The sequence below is a fragment of the Leptosomus discolor genome, chromosome Z (genome assembly GCF_034619465.1).
Source record: "Leptosomus discolor isolate bLepDis1 chromosome Z, bLepDis1.hap2, whole genome shotgun sequence".
NCBI classification, from domain to species: domain Eukaryota; kingdom Metazoa; phylum Chordata; class Aves; order Leptosomiformes; family Leptosomidae; genus Leptosomus; species Leptosomus discolor.
In genome coordinates this window covers 44905165-44931881 of record NC_141419.1, presented here as the reverse complement: position 1 = coordinate 44931881, position 26717 = coordinate 44905165, and the positions used below count along the sequence as shown (strand labels likewise).

Genomic DNA, 26717 nt, shown 5'->3' with positions numbered 1-26717 from the left:
TTGTGAACTAGTTTCTTAGACAAAATGTTATTTAACAGGCAGTTAGGAACGATGTATCATAACCTCCTTAATATGTTTGTGTAACAGTACCAAAGACTGAGACACAACCAATTAGATCGGCGTAGGGCCAAGGTCTGTGGTTTTCAGCCTGTGATTGTTTGTTTATAGCTCTTCGGGGCTTTAGAGTGAGCTTTTAAGTATATTAATTCACTCTTAAGTCTGGGTCCCATGGTAATATACTGCTCTTACTTTGTTGGTTATTTATACATTACGTATTAAAATTTCTTTGTAATGATCATGAGCATATGTACCCTTATGTTTATTTCAGACCATTCTGGATCTTTATAGTGTGCTATATGAATGCTTACATATAACTTTTGGAGTTCTCCATTTGTTTTTATATGAGAAGATTTTCGGCACTTGCTTAATATTTTGTGATGTGTTACTGACTTCTTCACTGTTGTGTTTTTTGTTTCCTACCTAATTTGTCTAAATTGCTAAAGTGCGGTTTTTATTTTTTCAAATGCCTGTATAAAATGCACCAAAATATAGAGATCCTAGTCATACTTGCCACGTGAAAGTGGTGATTTATTTAGTTAAAGTTTATTTAACTTGAAATTAAAAAATAAATATCAAGGAAAAATTTAAATATGAGAAGATATGAGAGTTTGCATAAAACTGTGTGGAGACTGAGACTAAATGTCACAGGATTCCTTCCTCATTGAAAAGTTTTGAGGTACTCTACAGCATAGGCAAAGTTAATGTGAATCTTATATTTTTATCCATCCTTAGGGAATAAGGAAAAAAAAAAAAGGATTATGCGAAACCATGTTTTGCCAACAATACATTGTTCTCTTAAAGATTAATCTTTGAGGAAATGATCTATTAGTTTAAATTTTACCTGTTACATGCATATGTTTGATTTGGGGGTTAAAATATGAAATCTCAGAGAACAGAAAAGGCAGAGAGTAAGTTGCACTGCTTTGTAAGATCTTTCTTTTCATAAAACAAGCTGATCCTGAGAAGCAAATTGCTGGCAGTTCATTGTTTAGTAGGTATTTCAGTAGTATTTTTTCCCCTTTCTCTTTATCCTTAACTTTCAGATCTCTCATATCTCACAACTAAAACCCGTGATTCTTGATAAAATGATGTTTCATTTCTTAATGTTCTGAATTAGTAGCTGCGTTATAAGTATTGATAGAGTCAATGTGGATATAAAGTCTTTATAATATTTAGGAATACACTGGAGCATATTCAGTGCATTGTAAGTTTCTTTTGTGTGTTCTGTAGCTTTTAAACATTTAGATTGAGTATTCCTTATTATTCCTAAAAAAAAAAAAAGCTTTCTTACTGTCTTTTCATCTCTGAAATATCCATTATATATTTTTGGAGGAGTTGCTTATTCACGTTACTGTTGGAAAATGGAACAGACTCCCAAAGAGTAATACAGAAATATTGCTCAGGTATGCAGAGATATGTTTAGGATGGAAGAAGCTCAGCTGGAGCTTGAACTAGCAAGAGGTGTCAAGAATAACACGAAAAACTCCTGTGGGTATGTTAGTACCAAACAGAAGTTGGGAAAATGTAGATCCACTGCTGCATGGGACTGGCAGGTTAGTTACGAAGGACACAGAAAAGGCAGAAGTACTGCATTTTCTCTTTGCCTTGGTCTGCATAAGAAAGGTCAGCTCCCAAATCTCTATGCCAAGAAGCGAGAACAAAGCAAACAGCAAACCACTGATAGTAGAGGAGGACTGAGTTAAGGTCCATCTGTACCAGCTGGACACATACACATGAACAGGATCTTATGAGATGTATCTGAGTTGGTGGCACTGGAGAGCCACCATCTATCATATTTGAAAGGTCATTGAAGACCTAAGTGACTGGTAAAGGGCAAATATTACACCCGTCTGCAAAAAGGAAAATTTGGGAAACTACAGACCAGTCAGTCTCACTTCAGTCTCTGGGGAAATAACGGAACAAGTGTTTGTGGAAGTTGTTTTCAGGCACATGAAAGACAAGAAAGTGGCTGGGAAAACCCAGGTCACATTTACCGAGGGTAAACTGTGCTTGCCCAACCTGACTGCCTTCTGTGATGAAACCACTTGCTGAGTGGATGAGGGAAGAGTTACGGATGCTGTCTACCTTGACTTTAACAAGGCAGTTGACATGTTCTCCCCTAGCATCCCTGGAGACAAGTTGATAAGATGCAGTCTGGACATACGGACAGTGAAAAGTGGTTCACCTGCCAAGATCAAAGGATGATGTAATGTTAACGGCTTAAAGTCAAACTGTCAGCTCGTCACAAGTGGAGTTGCTTGAGGGTCAATGCTGGGTCTGGTAGTACTATTCAATATCTTTGTAAGTTTTCTAATGATAGGATTGAACCTTCACTAAGTTTGCAGATGAATTCAAAGTGGAAGGAGAGGTAGGTATGTGGGAAGGAGGAGCCACCATTCAGAGAGACCTTGACGGTCTGGAAGACTGGGCCAACAAGAGTTGCATGAGGTTTAACAAAGATAAATATGAAGTCCTGCACCTGGAATGGAGTAATCTTAAGTGGTAGAACAGGCTGGGGAATGACTGGCTGGGGTATAGCTCTGCTGCAAAGGACCTGGGGGTTCTAGGGGACAGCAAGCTTAACGTGAACTAGGAGTGTACCGTGTCAGTAAAGGCAAACAGTGTCCTGAACTGCATCAGGAAAAGAACCATCAGCAGATCAAGGCGTGTGCTTATTCTACTCAGCACTTGATAGTCCAGCAGAAGGTGATCAGAGGGTCGGAGACTGCTGAGGTGGGAAAGATAACTGGTCTTCCTGTGGTAGATACAGAGAGAAGTACTCTGTTCATAAGGACAACAGAAGAAGAGGCAGTGGGTACAAGTTGCTTTAGGAGAATTCCATCCAGCTAAAATAAATAAATCCTTAATTAAGAATTAAACATAGGAATAGTTTTCCCAGAGAACTGGTGGAATCCCCCTTGCCAAGCCGTGCTGAAGACTTGAAAGGATGCTGGATAACCTAATCTAGGGCTGTGCATCATTGGAAGTTTGGGCCAGGTCATCTCCAGATATTTCTTGCAGTCTAGACTTTTCTATTTTTCTACCAAATAGGCGATAATGTTTTCTTGTTATTTTGTGAAAGATGGTCCAGAATAGTTAATATTAATGAAGCATTCTGTCTGTTCTTAATGGATCAGACTGGACTTATTTTTATTCAAGAATACAGTCAGTAGTAGCTCTAATGAGTAGAGATGGATGATCCACATATCCTGAGTCTGGTTGGGCTGGGATGTGCAATGGAATTCTTACTGGAATGCTTGTATGTTTTGTCTGCAAAGCATAAAACATTTTTTCTTTCATGCAGGCAAGAGATTTCAGCAGTGGTTGATTTTGTTTGTACTGTGATTTGGCAAGTATATGGCATTGCACACAGAAACGTGGTAGTTGAAATCTAAATAAAAATAATTAACCTACATGGTGACATTATTATAATCAAATTTAAGTTATGCTTTTTTGGTTTTTTTTTAAAAGGATTTTCAAGGTTATTAACTTGATGTATATGCCTGTCAAAAATAATATTCATAACTTATTTATTACTGTGGTGTATATGTTTAACAAACACTAATTCTATTTAAACAAAGTTTTGCTTCATTAGACTTGACACTGTCTCTACATATCTATATTTTTTTCATGGAGTATTCCAGTTTCTGTTCAAAATTGGGAGTTAAGTGTCCTGAACAGATATCAGGATATAAAAGTTTTATTTCTGAAATTCTTTGAAATTTGGAGAAAAAAATTGTTGGTAAAACTTTCTGAGTTTGAACTTAAGCTGGTTATAGAGGGTCCTCAAATATGTATGTACAACACCCTTTTGGGTTATTCCTAACCTTGTAAATGTTGATTGGGGTTCTGCTAATGATCTCAGCTAAACTAGAGAAGCTATTTCAAGAAATCTGAGGAGATGCACACATCTGCCTTTGAGGAAAGATATTTACATGTAGCCTGGTGCGTGGTTTATTGATAGTAGTTATAAGTTTATCTGTACTGTATAGAAAGTTGGGCATTTGCCTCAAGGTTTTAGTTCACTATGTTAGGTGTCTATCTGTATGGAGAAGGAGGGATGTTAATTCACAGTCTGCTTCATTACTTTGGGAGTAAGCTGTGGATGCATAACAGTTTTTAATCTTTGAATTGGTGAGGTAGTGCATGTTTTGTACTCCTTATTGAAAGCATTGTAAGTTTCCTTCTAAATTCCTTAACTTCTTTTATTGGGTTATTAAACATATTATAGGTCATGCCTCTGTGCTTTGCAGTTTTCAGTGTTCCTAATTCTTGCCAACAAGATACAGAGGATTTGGACAGAGTATGCAAAATGTCACTTCCTTATTGAAACTTTGGTGTGCTGACAGAATTGGTTGATCTGTGTTTAGCAAGATCAAAGGGCAAGCTCAAAATAACGTTGCTACCGTAAAAATTAATGCTTTATTCTATCTCAAATATGCTGCTTACTTTCCTCTTGTCAGAGAAAAGGCGCTTTGGGCACCTTTTGGCGCTTGGTAGAATAACTTCACTGTTCAATTTTGTGTGTGCCAGATTTCTAAAAGACTTTTTTTTTAATAAAAATATTTATTGAGTAAGATTAAAATTTAAAGTATGATCTATAAACCATTAAATTTCATGCCTTTTTAGGTTACAGCTTTTGTGGTGTGTTTTGAAAGTTTGTGTTAAAGCGGAGTATAGAACAGTACCGTACAAGTAAATTTCTAGGAATTTATGGTATTTGGAAAGTGAGGCTTATGCAAAGTTGTTGGAACAGATTTTTCAAACACAACACTTAGCTTTTCAACAGTATATAAATTCTGATTAGAAAGTGTGTGAAAATATCCAAAGAAGGCAAGAGGCATCGTGTCAGAGTAAACACTGTAAAACTTGGTTTCTTTTGATGTCTTATCTAAGTTAAATGGCCATCCTTGTCATATAGAAATGTAGGTGGAAAAATTCTAGTAACAGCAATATGCCTATCTTGGTGGAGTGCCCTTGGCTTTCTCAAACATTTTCTCTGGCAACATTGTGAAATGCAAGTCAGGCACATGCTACAAAAACTCTAGACTGACAGTTACAACAGCCAGCCATGGAGTGGCCAAATGTTTAAAAGCATGCAATGAGAATTAATTGATTGCATCAGGGTTTTTATACTTATGGGAAGTAAGGTAAAAAATAACTAACCTTTCTGTGTTCTTCCAGTATTGGAGGGGGGAAGTAAGAAAGTGATGGATCTAAACCGTAGATTTCCTTTTGGATTGACAAACCTCGGTAGAAGTGTAGGTAGTATTTAAAAGAGCGTGTGTCTTCCTCACAGTTGTTTCTGGGGTTGATCTGTCAATATCAGTTGATATTAGCTCAGCAGACCTCCAAAAGACTGCTGTTTGTACTGGTGTTTTGCAAGCAGGACTGTTAATTGGAAGTTGGCAAGGAATTTCTTTCCTACCAGTTAGGTTTTTAAGTTTGGAAGTGCTACTTCTGTGAATTGATTCAAGAAGAGTTTATTCGCAAGTGGAGACTACCTGTCTAAATCCTAATGTAGCTGTAGGAGGAAGTGGCTGATTCCATTGTCGTAAAATCATAGAATGGTTTGGGTTGGAAGGGACCTTAAAGATCACCTAGTTCCAACCCCCCTGCCATGGGCAGGGACACCTTCCACTAGACCGGGTTGCTCAAAGCCCCACCCAACCTGACCTTGAACACTTCCAGGGAGGGAGCATCCACAACTTCTCTGGGCAACCTGTTCCAGTGTCTCACCACCTTCACAGTACGGAATTTCTTCCTGATATCTAATTGAAATCTTCCCTCTTTCAGTTTAAACCATTACCCTTCATCCTATCACCACACTCCCTGACAAAGAGTCTCTGCCCACCTTTCCTGTAGGCCCCCTTTAAGTACTGGAAGGCCACTATAAGGTCTCCCCAGAGCCTTCTGTTCTGCAGGCTGAACAACCCCAACTCTCTCAGCCTGTCCTCATAGGGGACATCCAGTTCATCTTCATGGCTCTCCTCTGGAACCTCTTGAGCAGGTCTATGTCTTTCTTGTGCTGGGAGCCCCAGAGCTGGACGCAGTACTGCAGGTAGGGTCTCACGAGAAGCAGAGTAGAGAGGGAGAATCACCTCCCTCGACCTGCTGGCCACGCTTCTTTTGATGCAGCCCAGGATGTGATTGACTGTCTGGGCTGAGAGCACACAGTGCCTATATTCAGTTTTTCATCACCAGCACCCCCAGATCCTTCTTCACAGGGCTGCTCTCAATGCATTCATTGCCCAGCCTGTATTTGGGCTTAGGATTGCCCTGACCCAGGTGCAGGACCTTGCACTTGGCCCTGTTGAACTTCATGAGGTTGGCCTGGGCCCACCTCTCCAGCCTGTCAAGGTCGCTCTGGATGGCCTCCCTTCCCTGCAGCATGTCGACCTCACCACACAGCTTGATGTCGTCGGCAAACTTGCTGAGGATGCACTCAATGCTACTGTCCATGTTTCCGACAAAGATGTTAAGCCCACTGACCCTGAGGAATACCACTCATCACTGGTCTCCACTCAGACATTGAGCTGTTGACCATGAGTCTTTGACTGCAACCTTCCAGCCAATTCCTGATCCACTGAGTGGTCCGTTCATCAAATCTGTGTCTCTCCAATTTAGAGACAAGGATGTCGTGCAGGACAGTGTTGAATACTTTGCACAAGTCCAGACAGATGACAACGGCTGCTCTTCCCTTACACACCAACACTATAAGCCCATTGTAGAAGGCCACTAAATTTGTCAGGCATGATTTGCCCTTACTGAAGTCGTGTTGGCTGTCACCAGTCACCTCCTTATTTTCCATGTGCCTTAGCACATTGTCCTGGAGGATCCACTCCACGATCTTGCCAGGCACAGAGGTGAGACTGACTGGTCTCTAGTTCCCCACGTCTTCATTTTTTCCATTTTTAAATATGGGGCTTATGTTTCCTCTTTTCCAGTCAGCAGGAACTTCACTGGAATGCCACGACTTTTCACATATGATGGATAGTGGCGTAGCCACTTCACCCGCCAGTTCCCTCAGGACCCGCAGATGCATCTCATCAGGTCGCATGGACTTGTGCACCGTCAGGTTCTTTAGACGATCTTGAACCTGATCCTGTCCTACAGTGGGCGGTTCTTCATTCTGCCAGTCCCTGCCTTTGCCTTCTGTGACCTGGGTGGTGTGGCTGGAGCACTTGCCAGTGAAGACTGGGGCAAAACAGTTGTTGAGTACCTCAACCTTCATACCCCAGGTAACAAAGTCTCCCATTTTTTTCTGGAGAGGGCCAATGCTATCCCTAGTCTTCCTTTAGTCACTGACATGTCTATAGTATTTTTTCTTGTTGCCCTTGCTGTTCCTAGCCAGGTTTAATTCTATCAAGGCCTTGGCCTGGGCACTTTCTCTGTATTCCTCACAGGTTAGCTGTCCTTGCTTCCACCCTCTGTAGACTTCCTTTTTGTGTTTGAGTTTGTCCAGGAGCTCCTTGTTCATCCATGCAGGCCTCCTGGCATTTTTGCTTGACTTCTTCTTTGTTAGGATGCATCGCTTCTGAGCTTGGAGGAGGTGATCCTTGAATATTGACCAGCTGTTTTGGGCCCCTCTTCCCTCCAGGTCTTTATCCCATGGTACTCTGCTAATGAGTTCCCTGAAGAGGCTAAAGTCTTCTCTCTTGAAGTCCAGGTTAGCGAGCTTGCTGTGAGCAGTCCTTGCTGCCCTGAGGATCTTGAACTCCACCACTCATGGTTACTGCAGCCAAGGCTGCCCTTGAGCTTGACATTCCTCACCAGCCCCTCCTTGTTGGTGAGAACAAGGTCCAGCATAGCTCCTCTCCTTATTGGTTCCTCCATCATTTGGAGAAGAAATAATCATCAGGGCATTCCAGGAGCCTCCTGCATTGCTTGTGCCCTGCTGTGTTGTGCTTCTATCAGATATTGGGGTGGTTGAAGTCCCCCATGAAGACCAGCGCTTGCGATCATGAGGCCACTCTTATCTGTCTGAGGGCCTTGTATCTTATCTGAGGCCCTTGTTCCCTCAGTCCTCCTGACTGGGCAGCCTGTAGCCCCACTAGAATGTCTTCTGTCCCTGCCCACCCTTTAATCCTGACCCCTAAGCTCTCAGCTGGCCCTCTTCCATCTCCAGGCAGTGCTCCATGCTCTCCAGCTGGTCACTGACATAAAGGGTGACACCCCCTTATTGTCTCCCCTGCCTGTCCTTCCTAGAGATCCTGTACCCTTCCATTCCAGCACTCTACTCATAGCAGCCATCCTACCAAGTGCTCGTGATGTGAATTAGATTGCAGGCGTGCACATAGCTCTTGTCTCTCAACTTCTTGTTTGTTCCCTGTGCTGCCTGCGTTTGTATAGAGGCACTTAAGTCATCAATGTAGTCTTTCACTATTGCACTTCTCTTTTGTCCTGTAGTAACAGCTACTAATTTGAAAATGGCACTCCCTAATCTTTAAAAGGAAGTTTGTAAGGTGCTGGGAGCAGAGAGGTGAAAATTGGGGAGCATGTCCCCTAGAATCGCAGCTAGTTTTGACTAGCTTTTGCTATGTTTCTGAGCGAATGAGAAACAATTAGTGGGACAAAGCATCTAGATGCCAGAAAACATAATATGGAGAAAACAATGATTCATGCTTCAGTACAAACAGGATGGTTGTGGGGACTTAATTACTGTGTACAATCAAATCTGCAACAGTTAGTTTGCCTCAGCTCACTGGTAGCTCAGGTTCCTCCTTTCTTATATCTTTGGATAGAAGGGCTTAGAGATCCCTGTGGTGTGGAGTCACAGACCCACAGTACAGCCCTCAGAGTCCAGTGGGAGTGGATGTGAAGAAGGAGATGGGCCAAATGTGTCTGCGGATTTCAGCTGTGGCCCGTGGGAAAGTTGCAGAGGTTCTTATGTGAGAGTTTTTGTGGTTTGAAAAGCTTAGCTACTTTGTTGTTCTGAGCAGTTGAGCAAATACTATTTTCAGATACTTTAAAGTAGACAACTTGGGGTGAGAGGAGGGGTCTTTGATTTCAGTAGCTGAGACAGCAGAAGTCTCTGGTTGAACCTGCACTCTCCTTCATGACTGTCTTCAGAAACTTAACCTTTCCTCCTTCTGACTTGAGAACAGATTTCAAAGAAGTATGTGAATAGTCCTCCGCTATACGGGTCAAGGAATTCTTCAAGAATTCTTTGATCAGTGGTTGAATCTTATAACAGGAACAAAAGTATTAAGCCAGTGGCAGTTCCATCTCCTGTGAATCAGAGGATGCCAAGACACATGTTCTGTTGGAGTGCAGCAAGTGGATTCTGTCTAAAAGTCTTCTCTCTGAAAAAGCTTCAGTTACTATTATTATGCTTTTTGGGCTAAATTAGCAAAGAGTTAGGAGAAGAACTTTTTCCATTTCTTTGACAGTTATGAGGGCAAAATACTTAAGAAGGGAAATGTAAGATTACAGAGTTGGTTAAGGCACTAAAATCAGCTGTTGTACTAGAAATTTTTTTTACAGTACTCAAAATCATTAATTTTAAATTGGCACCTGCTTTGTAATCCATTCTTACGAAAGTTTTTGTTGAAAATTTAATAGATTTCTTTAAATATCTTCAAGGAAATACATATTCTAAATGAAGGAAGAAGCCTGCAGTTTATATATTTTTTGTTTTGGAAGAGTTTGGATTTTTGGGGTTGAGTCCATTTTTTTAAATGAGTCTGCATAAGTCAAAACCTAAAAATTGCCTTAGTCTTATCTTGACAGTGGATTTTCTTAACAGCAATACTAGGGGTATTTTTTAGGTTCAATGCCTCTCTTTTTTTGAAGTTTTCTTTATCTACTTTTCAACGGTATGCCCAGTGAGCAGGATTTTAGTGTGTGGAAGTTTTGAGTCAGGTTGTACAGCCATACAGTTTTCTTGTTCATAAAGCATGCAGTTCCTTGTTGTTCTTATATAGGCAATGATTTGGACAAGTTGTAGAAGCTAGACCTAGTTTTTAACTGGTGTCGAAGAAGTGATATTTTTTCATTTGCACACTTGCTGATGCAACTTTTAAGGCAGGTATTGTCATGAAGTTTTATGAAGTTTCCTTTAGTTGCAGAACCCTATACATAAATGCATTTGTGAAAGTTGCTTGCAGTTTTATGTGATTTAGAGTTCTATCCAGATTTACGGATGCAATTTTGTTTGCTTTTCAGGTACCTGGCAAGATTTCTGTGTTCATTGATTGTGAATTACTAAGGTAGCAATTGCAGTTTTGCTGCAGTGCAGACTTGACCACAGTAATTCCTGGTTTATACTGCCTGCTTAACTGGCCTGTCATACTGTCTTCCGTTGGGGCATATTCTAGAAGGTAGTTCGGAAGCTTTTGGCAAGGTGTCTGGTAGTGTGAGTTAAACTTGACGTTATTTATCAAGAAACATTCAAATGCAGTCAGTACTGATGTGTCATTGTTTTTATATTGACATGCATAGAAGGAGAACAAAAGTCATAGTGAAATGTGGAGCTTTGCTATGATGGTAGCATAGGAGTAGAAGGGGAGATGTAGAGCTGCTTTATTGGGCGTGTTACCTTAAAACAGCAGCTGGATGTCTATCAGAAAATGTCAGATTGAGATACTGATTTTCACAGAGCTAGACTAGAGCTGTAAAGTTCAACTAATGCTGTCAGCAAAAGTATGACTAAAAAAGTATGTTTGGTGAAGAGGGTCAAGAGAGTCTAGTATGAGTTAAGACCAGAAAGGTAAAAGGAGGAGCCTATGGCTGTTTAAGTTAAAATTCAGAGCTACAATCTTAGCTTAATCTGAGTCTGATGCATTTTCCTAAGTGGATAATATTTTGGTTCTCAGGGTAGAGAAACATAAAACTGTTTTTTACGTTGGTTGTATGCCTTCTTTAGCCTTTTCAGACATATGCAAGGAGACTAACTTAATAGGTTCATTTTTACCAAATGGAAAAAATAGTCAGTAAGTGGCAGTGTGAATGTTGCACTTTGGAGAATAAATGTGCTAATGCAGCTTTTGTCTTTTTCATGTATTCTTTCTCTAGAAGAAAGATGGACTTCATTCTTACTCTGTATTTAGCTATTATTATTATTACTACTGTCTCTCTTTTTCTTTAGCCATTCATGAGAGAAATCATATCTTTGCATATCAGAGAATTTTTAAAACCACATTTTTGTAACCATCTCTATTTACAGTGTGCTTTTTAAACAGAATTATTTTCATATATTCATGAAGAAAGAGATTAAAAATTTGAAGTTTTAGCAGTTTTTTGGAAGAATGAAAAATATGGTATTCAAAAATACATTTCAGTGAGTTAAAAAATGGTAGTAGCTGCACTGTAGAATTTTTTGTTTAGATAAATATAATCTGTTAATGTAAAACCATGCACCCTAAGTGTTTTAGATAAAGAATAACATAAGGAATAAAAGATTAACAAGAGCTCAATATGAAAAACTCATGTTTATCAGACTTTGTGACACAGTTGGGAAAATAAAAGTGTATCTCAGATGAAATGTTAGCATAAATGCTGTTGTTCATAAACTATTTTAATATGAGAAGAAGAAATGTCACTGGGAAAAATATACTTACTGAAAATCTGGTGGTGGATAATTTGATTTTTTTGAGGTTTTTTTTTGGTGGTGTTTGTTTGTTTATTTGTTTTTCCTTGATAAACAGTCCATGTTTTCCTTGAAATCTGTGGAAAATAAGTGTGACCAATTTGAACTCTCCTTGCCTCAGGGTAGACTTAAAATTTTTTGGAATACAGAAATATTTTACTTTTGAAAACCTATTTACAGTACTGTATACAGCTTGCTAATATGTATGTGAAATGTCACTTACAGGTGCTGACCTTAAAGAAAGAGCAAAAATGCACGCAAGTGAAGTTAGTTCTTTTGTCTCAAAAGCAAGAGCAACTATTAATGAAATGGGTATGTAACCTCTCACTTGAACAATGCCATTTTAACTGTAACCTGGGAAGTGTTAGATCAGAGGAATGACATAAACATGCATGGTTAATTCTTCACAGGTAGTAGGATATCCATAACTATTTCTATTAATAAATACGAATCATGGTGCATTACTTCTTTTAAAATGTTCCTAATTGACTTGGACCTTTTTTTTAGAATGCTAGAAAAAGATAAATATCAACTGAAGTAGAGGTGATTTGCCCTGCTGTTTTCATAAAGGATGGACTGTTCAGTGACATCCAAGTACTTAATTTTTACTATCGTAGTTGATATAGTTAACACGGTCTTTAAAACATTTTTAGAAACATGTTAAACATCAGCTGTTGATAGAAAGTTAGCTTCTAAGGCCTTCTAAAATTTTGTTTAATGTGCACTTGTTCTAGTGTAGTAAAACCTGTTAATAGATTGGGATTTTAATTGACTTATACCAGTTTTAAGTATAGTAATTTCTCTGGAAATGTTACATTATGAATTCACCGTCAAATCATTGTGTTTCTACATCTCTGCTGATAATTTTTAGTGTAATTGTTTTTCAACAGGGCATTGCCGATGTTTTGTCAAAAAGAGAAGTCAAGTGTACCAAGTCTGGAGCAATTAATTTTATACATTTGATTTATATATGCGACATATTTTGTCACTTGAAATTTTGGCGTAAAACTCTGCGAAATAAATAATTTCTTAGTGAATATTTTTAGATGTATTTCCTAGATAACATTGGGTCAGATCTTGGTTTGGCAGAATGTTATGAGTGGAAACAACTATGTTTTTGCATGTAAATGACAGGCAACTGAAGAATGGGTCTTTGATTAGGTACTTCACCAAGATATTTGTGTCTTTGAATTAATGTCTTGTCTTTGAAGTGAAGTGGATCCTCAAGGCTCTCTAAATAAATAAAATCAGTAAAATATCTAGAAGTGAATAGATTATTAATTTCCTGCAGCTGATATGTATTTTATACTTGCATTTGTTCTTTTATTGGAAAGCTGAACAAGTTGTTCCATTTAGTTACTCTGTAAGATTTTTTGGAAGCTTTCTTAGCTCTAAGGAATTATTTTTCAGCCTTTCTTGGACTGGAGTTACTGGAAATACTTTCTGAGCCATTACTAATGTTTAAATAGGGGCAAGTGGTTTTAAGATTTTCCTATGATCAGGAAACAGTTTTTTAAAAATTTGTTTATTCTTAATTTTTTAAGAGAGAAAATTCATGAGGTCTAAAAAAGTATTTGGATTTGGCATTCTGCACTGAGTAACTGGAAAATATACACAGTGATTTGATGCTTTGTTTTGCGTCAGCATTGAAAAGACTTTAAGACAAATGTTTGATTGTCTTCAACTTCATTAAGGTTCCTGTGAGAGTATTTAACTACTGAATACGTAAGCAAATTTTCATTGTTATCTAAAAGGTGGATCATTATGCTAACAGTGAATTACTTGAAGTTTAGGAAACCAGTATGAGTGCTTTCATTCGTTGATCTTTAGTTTCTTTCTGAATAAAGAAGCATGAAATTATGAGTAAGCGGCATTAATATTTGAGAATCTAGGTCACTGAAGTACCTAGATAGGAAGGTTTGTGTGGCAATGTAGTAACAGCAAATAGACATGCTGCAGGTTGGAAAAGAGGAGGAATTTGAACATAGCCCTTGTCTGGTATTGTAAGAAAATTCTGGCTTAGGTTGAAAGAGTGTCTCTCTCCCCTCCACCTTCTTCCCCTCTTTCTCCCACATTTGCTTCCCTTCTTCACTCCCTCCTTCCATCCTCGCTCCCCTGTTTGCCATTTCTTCTTTAAAACACTGAACAAACCAGTCACTAGAAGGTTCTTCAATCATTACGTGATATTTGGCCATCTCTCAGTTAATTTTTTTAAAGGCTTTTTTGCAGGATTAGAGAAGAATATTGAGATATCACTTTTAATGTTGTTGATCCATTTTTGTATCATGTGTTTGGACATGCATACTATATAAGTAGCTTTTCTTTTTCCATCACATGGTGTATTCCCACCATATGCATATTTGAAGCATTGCATTTGAACACATTATGCCAACAGCAGATAAATTTATAGGATGGGTCTAACATATTTCTGAAGAGTCTTTGCAGAGCAATCAAAAGTGTGATTTCTTACATCAGGAACTGTTAGAGAATATAAAAATGTGATTTTTAGAAATGAGACTAGATTAGATGGGTGCACGAGGCATCATGTTGTATGATGCCCTTATGAACAGAAGTGAACATTAATTTTGTAGCAATTCAGAGGTTCTCAGTTCTTCTTTTTTTTCTTCTGAAGTGATCTGTCATTACAGAATGTAATTTTTGTAGAACCAGTGAGACATTGTGTTTGCATTTGATTACTGCAATGAATCTGTATATTGAAAATAATAATGATCTTTTTTTCTGCCAAGCAACAACCAGAATGCTGTGAGATGGTTAAAGAGGGGAAACAATTTTTGAATTATTATTTGCCGCTGCAAAATGGTATATAGCTGGGGAACAGTGTTTCCAATCACTCACTTTGTTCTTTTTCGATCCACATTTAAGGCTGTAATCTCATTTAAAATGTGTTCTACTTTTTGCTTTTCAGAAATAGGTCATGTTTTGATAATTGCGTTTGTGTTCAGATGTGTGACCTAGTAAGGAGATGCTTATTCTTAACAATATTTTGAGAGAGAAGACCATTAAGTTATCTTTATAGACAGAATACACAAAAGGTTAATTACATCTTGAACAACTGGATAAACTTAGCTTTTTAGAATTAACATGCTTTGGCTTTCTTTAGTTGTTGTCAATTTCATTACATTTAAAATCCTTATGCTAGTGGTTTTGTAAAAAGCTGTAGTATCATTTTGGAATACAACTACAGAAGATAATTTTTCTAGAAATTAAAAGCACACTGCACTTGTTTTTATGGGATTAATTTATAACTTCTTGCTAAACTTGGGTGAAGTATTATGACTGCAGTAAATATCACTTGATATAAAAATAAGAACTTAAAAAAAAGAGCTGAAAAATTTGTACTGAGCCGTCAGTTGCAGTGCTTAAAGCTTTAAGTTAAGGAGGGGAAAAATCAAACCAGCCTCTATTTTTAGCAGTGGTTGCTTTTGCTAAAATTACACCAGAATTGTGGCTGTTTGTTTTTTTTTGTTGTGTGTTTCTTGGTTTTTGGTTGGGTTTTTTTTTTTTTAGTAGTAGGAATTATAAGACTTCTTGTCCATTACTGTATTCTGCCTTGAGGCTCTTTGTTACTGATGTAAGGCTGACTTTATCCTCAAAAAACTAGGAGAGAAAAGCATTAATACATCTCTTGCAACTGTGCGCAACAAAACAGGCCTGAGTAAATGAAATAAGATGTTACTGGCTCTGAGAAACCTTGTTTTTCATGCTTTGGGGGAAAAAAAGCGCCATCATTGTGGGTCAGCATATATTTTATGGTATGACTGCCATTAAGTCTATGTTGTTCTTTGCACTGGCTGTGGGTCTGGGCCCTAATATTACCATTGTATGTATGTTATCTGTTGCGATTTCAGTTGCAAAACAAACTGAGGCTGTGTATAGAGCTGAATGCAATAACCACTCTCCTCCAGAAAAACACCTTGTTTAACAGAAGGAAAAAGTGAAGATGCAGAAAGGATTTGAACTTGGCAAATGCTTGTAATTACTGGGAGTGTCATTTGGCCCCAACCTTTAATGAGTGAGGAACACCATTGGTTAGCAAAGCTTTTCCAGAGAACATAGATGTAAATACCTAAGTCCCACAAATAAGAAAAGAATTTGGAGACTGACTTTCTGGGTTACTTTTTAAAATCAAAGTGTGGTCAGGCTTGGTTTTTATGTCAGATTTGGAGGCAAAACACCTTACTTGTGGCCTCATGAAACCTAAATCTGAACTAAGCTAAGGAAGAAATTTTTAATAAAGTGCTGATTTTACTTTTTTTCTGTTGGACATGTTCCATTCTAACAAACCATATACTGCTTTGTTTAAGACGTCTGATTAATTTTGATGCGTAAGTTGTGGCATATCTTTAATACGTAGTGATATTTAGTAACTTTGTTTAGACATAATTTTCACAGATGTGATTTTGACATAGTCCAATTTCAATGAAAACACCTTGCTGTCAGTCACTTGCATTTGTTTTTTTATTGTGTGCTTTTTATTTTATTCAACGCAGACACAATTCTAGATGTACCGATTTATATTTTTGCTCCTCAGCAATTTTCTGTCATTCTGGCTTCTCTGTCATCACAAACCTTTAATTTACCTAAAAGAATGCTCTTGTTCATCCTTAGGAGAACAGTCTTGTCTCCAAAAAGTTCCTTTTTTTGACTATGGGAGATCATTCATCTTTGTAAATTCCTAGATTGTGCCACATTATATGCTACAGTTTGGTTTTGGATGCAAGTTGTCAAAACTTGCCAAGAGTGGGATCAGGATTATATAAGTTTCACTCAATTTCTGGTCTGCTAACTGCCACCCCACCTTCCCATTGTAAAGTCTCAAAAATAGGCAAGAATTATCATTGATGAGGTCAGCACAGTGCCTTATTTTACTATTTGAGTTTCTGGGGCTCCTGTGGAGCTTTGGTTAACATTAAAAATCCTGATTTAGTAATGAACACTCCAGACTTGATTACTACTCCGAGAAGTGACTGTTTATGTAATGTTGACCAAATCCATCTGTGTTTGCTGGAGGTAAATCTGGGCGGCAAAGATGGTGTACTCTAGTTTGGAAATCCGGTGAGAAAAAATGTGGGTTTCTGTCTTAGGGAAGAGCAGATACAGGCTATAACTTGAAAAAGCATTAGCTGGGAAGCTGAATGAATCATCACAGGTAGCTATCGCATTTGAAAAAGGACAAATTTACAGCTAGCAGTGCCGTGCTTAGCAGCTGTCCTTGGGCACCATGGTCTCTCTATGTTGCTGACACCATAAAAGGGAGGTTTTGGCATGGTATTTCTCTTGCTGTGTTATGTTGTTGCCTGTATTAGCTGTGCTACATGCTAATACAGTCCAAGACTGCTAGCATTCTGAACGCATTGCTGAGCTCTTGGTAGTTTTCCAGATTTCCAGACTAGATTTACTGCTTCTCTTAACATTGAATTAATTTAAGATACCCTTTGACTAAGTATTGTCTGTTTCCTAAATAGACAGTACTGTCCTTGCAGAGCTGAAATTATGGGCTTTGTCAAATTCCATTGGATTGTTATTAATTAAAAAAACACAATGCTAAACTCAGTACCATTATAAAGGCAATGAATGCAACATTAAACTTCTCTACCAAGATGTTTATTAGCTATTTATATGACAGCATTGCTTTCAGAATTGCTGATATGCTTTATGCTTTTTTCCCCCATAGTAATGACTTTCTAAAAACCGTTATAAAAAAAGATGTGGAAATGGAGGACCTGAATTTTGGGATGAGCTGATTGTTTTTCATTTACAGATCGAAGATTAGGGAAGGAGGTGGCTTTGCATTGCTAATTCGTTACTTTCATCCCTGGTACTGATGTACAACCTTGACAAAAATTAACATAGCCTCAGCTGTAGTTTAGTTTTCCTTCTGGTAGTAATTCCAAATGCTGTTCTACGAGGAAAAGAGACTGTGCTCTGGACATGGCTCTTTAATTTTCCTCCCACAAAAAGTAGCTGTACCAAAAGAAGGATGCTGCTTGCTCAAATGGTTTATTGAAATCAACGTAGCCAGTTTGCACACTGACTGTTGAAACAGACCTCCAGTATGACTTGCTGTCCAAGGCTTCTCTTCCCTCTCAGGGGAGCCACATTGTGTATGTTTGCTGCATTGGGAAACTCTACCCTTTCCTCACCCTGTTCAGGTTTGAAATTGCATGTTTCAGTCCCTGAATGAGAAGGAATTGCTTGTTAGCTCTTTTGCTTTGCCTCTCTCAGTCTCTGGCTCTGTTCTCTGAACCAATTGGTATTCAAAGAGCAGCAACTCCTGGCATGATACTGAAAGTAGTACGTTGCCCCTCCATTGAAGAATTCCTAAGCTCATTGCTTAGGAGCATTAGGTTCTGACTTCAGAATAGCACGTTCAAGTCTTCTATTAAACATTTGCCTAGGTGTGCACTGCTTTGATGATATTACCAAGCTAGTTTATATTAAAAAAAAAAAAAAAAGCTTACTGTGAAACATTAGGCAGTGTTTACTCTGTAGTGTTCAGTGAATGAACTGACTGAAACTATTACTTAATATATTAAGCTAATTTAGAATTAAAGATGTTCTGGCACTGGGGAATGTACGTATATGGAATACTGCTGAAATAGATACAGGAGAAAAATTCTAGAGATGCTCAGCTAAAATGGTCAGAATCCGTGGGCTTTTCTTTGTATTGTGTCAAACAAGAATGCTACTGGTACTAGAGTATGTGTTATCTTCATACTGTAATTCAAACAAGTAGAGAATCAGAAAATGAAAAATTTGGCCCATTGGTTTCTTAAGTATTAGAGATTATAGTTGTGCTGTTGTTTGAGTTTTATTTTGTGTGCTTTCTGAGAAAGAAAAGAAAAAAAAAACTTAAAAAGAGATAGAGCATAAAAGTTTAACTGAGATCTTTTATCCTTGGCATTATCCTTTTGTTTTGTAAATTCAGTGCTTGAATATGTGCTGTGCTTTTTAAGTAAGTAATAAGTTCTTAATTGTACTTAGTAAGGGTAAGAAATACAAGAATTAATTTTCATTTTTCTTCTATTAAAAACTTTTCTTCATTTGCACAGAAAGTAGATTCTGTCGTCTTGGGTTTAGTTCATTATTGTTTTACTGAGGGCAGGGTAAGAGTACAAGAAGAAACATCAGTAAATATGAAGAAACTGAGGAATCTGTTTATCAAACTGAAGTATACCACTGAAGATGAATGAAATATCCAAACTATTTTATATAGTACAAAAAGAAGTTCATGTGAGAGTTGGCAACAGAAGACTGTAGCTAAAGGGTTTGATTAAAGCACCTCTTTCATTCCCATTAGTTTCCCAGTTTTTGCTCCTGTTATCAAGAATATAAAACACACTGTCCCTATTACTTGTCAATAATAAAGTACCAAATAGAATATTTTAAAATTAAGAACATAATATTCCTATATTAAGTGTTTTTTTGTGAATACAAAAATATCTTTTCTAGGTCATTTGTAAGAGTGAGTGGTTACTGGAGGAAACTGGGAAATTAATGGGATTGAGGGAGATGCCTTAAGAAAACCCTTTAGCTACTGTCATAATAAAGGGAAGATAAACTTGACTGATACCTTTTACTTAATAATCAACTGTAAGCAACGTACAGTAACCATTTTCATTAAAAAGCAGAATTTCTTTACAAGTACAAAAAATATTTTTTTTATGCAGCTCTTTCTTGCTGCCGATTGTCTGCCTGAACTTTGAAGGTATTAAAGCAATGATAATAATGTTGAAATAAATCTATCAATGGTAGCAGTCTATTAAGCTTCTTATCCAAAGCACAGGAATTAGAGGGTAGCTAAAAGCCTTTCACAGTTGTAACTAGCAATGTATGGAAAAGAATGTGTGTATCTGAATGCACATGTAGACCATTAAGACTTAAATGGTCATGTTTTTGCAGATGGAAATATTTTTAAAACATAGGTAAATATATGTTACTTTGAGTAACCACTTTTTCATTCTTTTTAGCAATTATGACAGGTAAAGCTTTGTAGCATTTAATTACTTTCCTTGCATAAAAATGATTTGGCCAATCTTCTTTGCCATCAAGTTCATATAGGAAGATTTGGCAGTTTCTCTTAGCCACTTTCATATGCTGCTACATATATTGGTTGGTTTTCACAGTGTTATAGAATGGATGGAAGTGGTTGTTGAAGTATTTGGTTTCTGTTAGCTTTTTTCCCCATAGGAAGGCCTTTTTTGATAGTATGCTTGCAATTGAAAATGCAAGCAAACTGTTGTAGTCACTGATTTGATAACAGATTTTACAAAGCAAGGTAGATGCTTGAAGCAAACCCGACATTGCTCTCTAAGTGCAAAGCTCATATGCCATCTTAATATTATTGTTCTTCAGGAAAAGATCCTGAAAGATGAAATCAAGGTATAGAATTGTGTTGCAATTTTTTTTCTGATTCCCTGTGACAGAAATTAACTTATGTGAAAGTGTGATTTTGTGATTAAAATATTCCTAATACAAAAAATATTTCCGTTATCATAATTGCCCAGAGACTGCCTCTACTTGCCACTCAAGTTACATAGTTTATGCCCTTTTATTTTTTTAAGGGAAAAATCTTGGTTTTACACCGAGCAACATCTCCAGGAGAGATCAAAAATCTGAGTAGAGAAAAGGTGGAACAGAAGTCTATTCTGAGTTACAAGATATGAATATTTAGGTATAAACTTAATTGTTTTAAAACCAAAATCAAAAGTCATTATCAGTTATTATAGCAAGCTAGCATGTAGTTTCAAATAATCACTAATGCTGATTCAAAATTTCTGTTTAAATCTGTGGCCTTTTGAAAACTCTTTCCTAATTTGTTACCAGAAAATTTCCAGATTTGGGGCTAGTAAAGAAACTCTGTAAAGTAACAAATCTTGAACTTTTCTTCAACATTGTTGGTGTAGGAATCAACCTATAGACTTACACTATAATGTGGTTTAAAGCTATTGTTAGTTGAAATATTCACTGATGATAAATAGGGTGTAAATAAGTATGTTGTTTTGTAATAATAAACCCCAAATTTTATCACTCTTTATTTGACATTTTCACTCTATGATGTGACTTCTGTTTCTTCTTTTTTGCTTTCCTAATGGCTGACCCATCATAGAATCTATAAATATGTGTTTAGTTATGTTTAGACATTTTTTGGACATGTGACCATTCTCTTTATTAATTTGAAGGCTCCATTATTGTTACTACTTTTAAATTAATATACAGAGAAAGACAGAGAGAGCTTTCTTATCTGTAAATTAAAATTTATCCTTGGGAAGCTGCTGGAACAACTCATCCTGAAAAATACTGAACACATGAAGGACAAGAAAGTCATCAGGTGTAATTAGCATGGATTCACAAAAGGGAGATCATGCTTGACCAGCCTTATAATCTATAATGAAATGACTAGTTGAGTAGGTGAGGGAAGAGCAGTGGATATTGTCTACCTTGACTTAAGTAAGGCTTTTGACACTGTCTCATATAAGATTCCCAGAGTAACTGATGAGTATGGACTGGATGAGCAAACAGTGAAGTGGACTGAAAACTGGCTAAACAGATGGGTCCAGAGGCTGGTAGTCAGCAGTATAAAGTCTACTTGGAGGCCTCTAGCCAGCGGTGTGTACCCCAGGGGCCAATACTGGGTTCAGTCGTGTTCAGTTCGTTAGTGATCTGGATGATGTGTATTCTCAGCAAGTTTGCTGATGATACAAAAATGGAAGGAGTGGCTGATGCACCAGAGGGTTGTGCCATCATTCAGAGGGACCTCAGGAAGCTGGAGAAATAGGCTTACAGGAACCTTGTTAAATTCAACAAAGGAAAGTGCAAAGTCCTGCACCTGGGGAGAAACGACTCCATGCGCCAGTACCTGCTGGGAGCTAATGATCTGGAAAGTAGCTTTGCAGAAGCAGGTCTTGGTGGGCACCAAATTGAACATCAGACAGCACTGTGCCCTTGTGGCAAAGAAGGCTAGTGGTATCCTGGTCTGCGTTAGGAGGAGTGTTGCCAGTAGGTAGAAGGAGGTGATCCTTCCCCTCTACTCAGCACTGATGAGGCCACTGCTGCAGTACTGTGCCCAGTTCTGGGCTCCCCAGTACAAGAGAGAGATGGAGCTACGGGAGAGAGTCCAGTGAAGGGCCGTGAAGATGATAAATGGACCAGAGCATCTGTCATATGAGGTAAGGCTGAGCAAACGATGACTGTTCAGCCTGGAAAAGAGAAGGCTCAGGAGGTGATCTGATTGATATATATATATATATATATATATATATATATATACACCTAAAGGAGAGGATGTTAAGAAGATGAAGCTAGGCTGTCTCCAGTGATGTCCAGTGACAGGACCAGAGGCAGTGGGCACAAACTGGAACATGGGATGTTCCTCCTGAACATCACAAAACACTTATTTAATGTCAGAGTGAACAAGCACTGGCGCAGGTTACCCAAGGAGGTTGTGCAGTCTCCCTCCTTGGAGATCTTCAAAAGCCATCTGGACATGAGCTTGAGCAGTCTGCTCTAGGTGATGCTGCTTGAGCGGAGGGGTTGGACAAGGTGACCTCCAGAGGTCTCTTCCAACCTCAACTATTCTGTGATTTAAAGGTTTCTCACATGCTGCAGGCCTATGTAGGCAGATATTTGCCATGCTTTATTAATATACTTGAGTTAGATAATCATAGAATTATAGAATCATAGAATGGTTTGGGTTGGAAGGGACCTGCCATGAGCAGGGACACCTTCCACTGGACCAGGTTGCTCCAAGCCCCATCCAGCCTGGCCTTGAACACTGCCAGGGAGGGGGCAGCCATAGCTTCTTTGGGCAGCCTGTTCCAGTGCCTCACCACCCTCGCAGTAAGGAATTTTGTCCTAATATTTAATCTAAATCTACCCTTTTCCACTTTGAAACCGTTACCCCCCATCCTGTCACTATACTCCCACATGAAGGGTCCCTCCCCACCTTTCCTGTAGGCCCCCTTTAAGTACTGGAAGGCCGCTATAAGATCTCCCCGGAGCCTTTCCTTCTCCAGGCTGAACAACCCCAACTCTCTCAGCCTGTCCTCATAGGGGAGGTGCTCCAGCCCCTGATGATCTTTGTGTCTCTTTGGAGCTGCTTGAGATGCTCCGTGTCTGTCTTGTGCTGGTGCCCCAGAGCTGGACGCAGTACTGCTGGTGGGGTCTCACTAGAACAGAGTAGATGGGGAGAATCATCTCCTTCGACCTGCTGGCCACGCTTCTTTTGATGCAGCCCAGGATGCAATTAGCTGTCTGGGCTGAGAGCACACATATTCAGTCTTTTATCCACCAACACCCGCAGATCGTTCTCCCCAGGACTGCTGTCAATGCACTCATCACCCAGTCTGTATCTGTGCTTGGGATTGCCCGAGCTTGGGTGCAGGACCTTGCACTTGGCCTTGTTGAACTTCATGAGGTTGGCCTGGGCCCACCTCTCCAGCCTGTCAGGGTCCCCAATAACAAATTCATAATAATGAATTGTGGAACTTTTTGTTTATCCCTCATTTTATAGCATACTTTCCTCCTGTAATCCATGTAATACTCAGAGCGTGCAGGATATTTTTAGACAATTCATCCTCATTGCTTTATGTTTTATGAAATCCATTATTCAAAAGGAAAAATGAGCTGCTAGAAATGCCCCCTGAAGTTGCTTGTCCTAGTAAGCTGTGTACTAATCAACCTTATTTGTAAAGTAATCAGAAATGCATATATGGAATAAATAGCTTGGATAATCTCTTTCTTCATTCTGTGGGAACTCAGTTGTGCTGTCATTTAAATTTGAATTCTCTTGCTACTTCTATCTTAGTTGGAGACTCATTTTTTGAGGGAAATAGTGTACTCTCACTACTTTCTTTTTCATCAGTACTGGGGAACAAGAATTATTCTTAGACCATTGGCTGTCTGTTGATAATTAAAGACAAGTCAGCCTTATGAATCTGGTTCAGTAGGTGCTAGAGGTAGTGACTTGATTCTGATTTACATCTGAATAACTGTTCTTTCCAAAGACTGATTGACAGAGGTCACTGAAGTAAGAAGAGAGATGAACAATAAGGACTTTTTTCAACATTGTCCAGGTATATGAGGACAACAGAGGAATAGCGTGGGGAGTTAGGGTGACTGTCTTTCATTTTAGTGTTTCATATCAAATGCTTGAAAAGGCACGCTTTATAAAGTGAGGCTTCATCTGAATGTTCCTAAATACCAAATTCTAGCTTCTGTAGTTAATTGAATTGAAAATACTTGTTCTAATCTGTAAAAGAGTACTTCAAAAATAGAAGTTAGTTATATCTAAGGGACCATATATAATTTGTTCATTGTTAGGGATTGAATGGGCTTCTGTGGAGTTTTCTTTTGTAATTCACAGGAATCATGAACTGCAACTATTTCTGCAGTAACAGTGCAGACCTTTTACTTTCAGAGAAACTGAATTCTAAGTCTGCTGGACTTCCAGTTCTTTAATGATGGCTCCTATATCCTAGCTATAGGAAAGAATATTGCAGATGTTCTTCAGGTTGCTTGTTTGAAACTGCTGTCAAGCTACAAATGCATGGTTCTCATAGAAAGTTCATTGGCACGTGAACAGCCTAGATCTCAAAATTTGGTGCCTTGCTCGAGAATGTTTCTTATTTTTCTACAAATATGTGGTACAGTTACTAGCAGAAAATACTACGGGTATGAATTTACTTAAAAAGCAAGGAAGCCGCTGTTAGGAGGTTGGTCATTTGGATTTGATACGTTCTAAATCAGTAACTATTTTTTATGGGTGTCACATATTTTAAGTTAATCAATCTGGACAAGTTGATTTAAGTTGACCAGGAACACAAATCATAAAGTCTGGAATTCTGGGTAACCATATTATTCTTCCTCTGCCTATTTCAGGAACTCTTAGTAAGGGACTAGTAATAGTGATAGGTCTTCCTTTGAGCCCTTGGAGACTGTCTAAAGAATGTGTTTATTGCATGTATTGTTGCCATTTTGTTTTTACTGTGTTTATTTATTCATTCTTCATACTTCTTCCTTCCTTTTTTCTCAATACCTGTGTAAAGTGGATTTTTCCTAGTTGATCAGACCATTTCATTGTCTGTGAATAGTGAGAAAGTGAGGCTGTGCAGGTATAGAAAAAGGCGTCTTGATGGTTGCTAAGAAAGTATCAAGTGCAATTCAGTTTCTTCTTGTGTATTATCTTGCATATCTTTAATTTTACAAGAACTTTTAAAGTGAATTAGTCAGGGGACTAAATAGTGAATAGAATCCAGGCAACTTCTACTTTCTATTTGGGGAATGTCAGTGTCCGCAATATATGATTCAGCTATGTGGGGTTTGTGACACGTATCTGAGAAAACATTTCTTGGTCGAATCCTCTAGACCTGGTGCCTGTATTCATATGCTGGTATTTCATGCATCATATAATCATCTCTAAGCAGAAAGGAAATCCCTTGCTAGTCACCAGCAGTGGACATCGTGTGGAAAGTCACTTAAAAGATGAAATAACAGTTACCTGCTTCAAAACAGCTGTGATTCTTTTAGATTGCTTCCCACACATTACATGAGTTTGTATGTGTTTAAATGCCAGGTCCTCCTCCTGTAACATTCTGTACTGGTGACAAAATTGTGGGAGCTTACTCTGCTGTTTATGTTTTTCAGTAATGGAGAGTCACAGGAAAGCAGGAGGCATCCTAAGTCTATAAGATGCTTCTGCTCAGCCTAATCTGAAACTACATGTGTGTCTTGGTTTGAAAAGACAGGTGTCTGTGGAGGAAGGCAGGAGCCTCCCTTGAATTGGAAAGTGCAACCCCCTTCCCTCGAAATTATTATAATTTTGAAATTAACGGGCCTTCAGGCAAAGATATGGGGAATAGGAATAACAGTTCTTTACTAATACATATATATATATAACACAAGGCAGGGAAAAACAAACAACCCACTGGTTTACACTGACAGAGTCAGAAATACAACCTGACACCCTGTTAGGGTGGCAGTAGCAGTCCGATAAGATGCTGGCTGCAGTCCTCCTGAAGTGATGGATGTAGTTTTGTTGAAGTAGCTATCAGGGAAAAGAGTCTGGTCTTCCTCCGAAGGTCCAGTGGTAGGCCGGTAGCTCTTGTCCTCCGGAACTCCAGTGGGGGGAAAAGCTCCTCTGGGAATCCAGTGGAAGAAGGCTGCTAGGGTGTTTGAAATCTCAGTATTTATTTGGCATGGACTGCTTGGCTCCTCCCCCCCCCCCCCCCCCCCCCCACGCCCCGGGCGGAGCATCTCACAATGGGATGGGGAGTCGTGAGGCAGTTCCTTGATGGGCCATTAACAGGAGATAGCCCAGGAGCGAGTTATCGATGGGCGATAAGGCATTGTTGTGCCCATTGACAGGAGATAGTCCAGAGGGGGGAGGCAGGGAGCACAGCCCCACCTGGTCTCAACAGCTCCTGAAGATGGTAATAGAATATTTTTTTTTTTTTTTTTGGCACATTTCACACTGTAACCCAGGACAATGTGACATATAGATTTACCAGGAATGCATGAGCTGAAGATCCACAGTTACTACAGAGTAGGAAACAGGTCCATTTCTTTATTTTGCTGTCTGTTATCTTTTCTAACTTTGGTTTTATGGGTTTATTTGACTTAATTAGCTGTATCATGTTATGTTGGTCACTCCACCTGTATTATGTCTTGAGTGGCCAATAAACATTATTTTATGCCTTCTGTCCTAACAGTTTATTCCTCAATTAACTTAATACATAAAAATTCTTTTGATCTGCTTGTTCATATTTGTCTCTCTTCAGCTAGTCCAAACTCTGTTTCTACTCCTGTGATCTCAAATATAGAAATGCATTTTTGTCTTCTGTCTGGCTCTGTTTCTGACCTAGGACTGACAGATACTGAAATGGGCCACCCTTTTTCTTTTCTGTACTTAGAACCTTCCTTTTTTGTAATATCATATCATTTTTGTTATATTAGGATATGAGTATTACCTTTTACTTGGGACACTTGTTTTATGTACAGAATGGAAGTGTATCTGCAGAATATGCAGCATGTTTTATAATACAACAGA

General features: G+C 38.6%; 1 protein-coding gene across 2 annotated transcripts in view; it reads left to right on the top strand.

The window, feature by feature from the left end:
* The window catches only part of AUH (AU RNA binding methylglutaconyl-CoA hydratase), a 120780-nt gene that overhangs the window by 28823 nt on the left and 65240 nt on the right, over window positions 1-26717 (top strand). For both annotated transcript variants that reach the window (XM_086479848.1, XM_086479847.1), the window contains one exon: window positions 11876-11962. In XM_086479848.1, the coding sequence (XP_086335974.1) occupies window positions 11876-11962 (87 nt within the window). The remainder of the gene's footprint in view (window positions 1-11875; window positions 11963-26717) is intronic.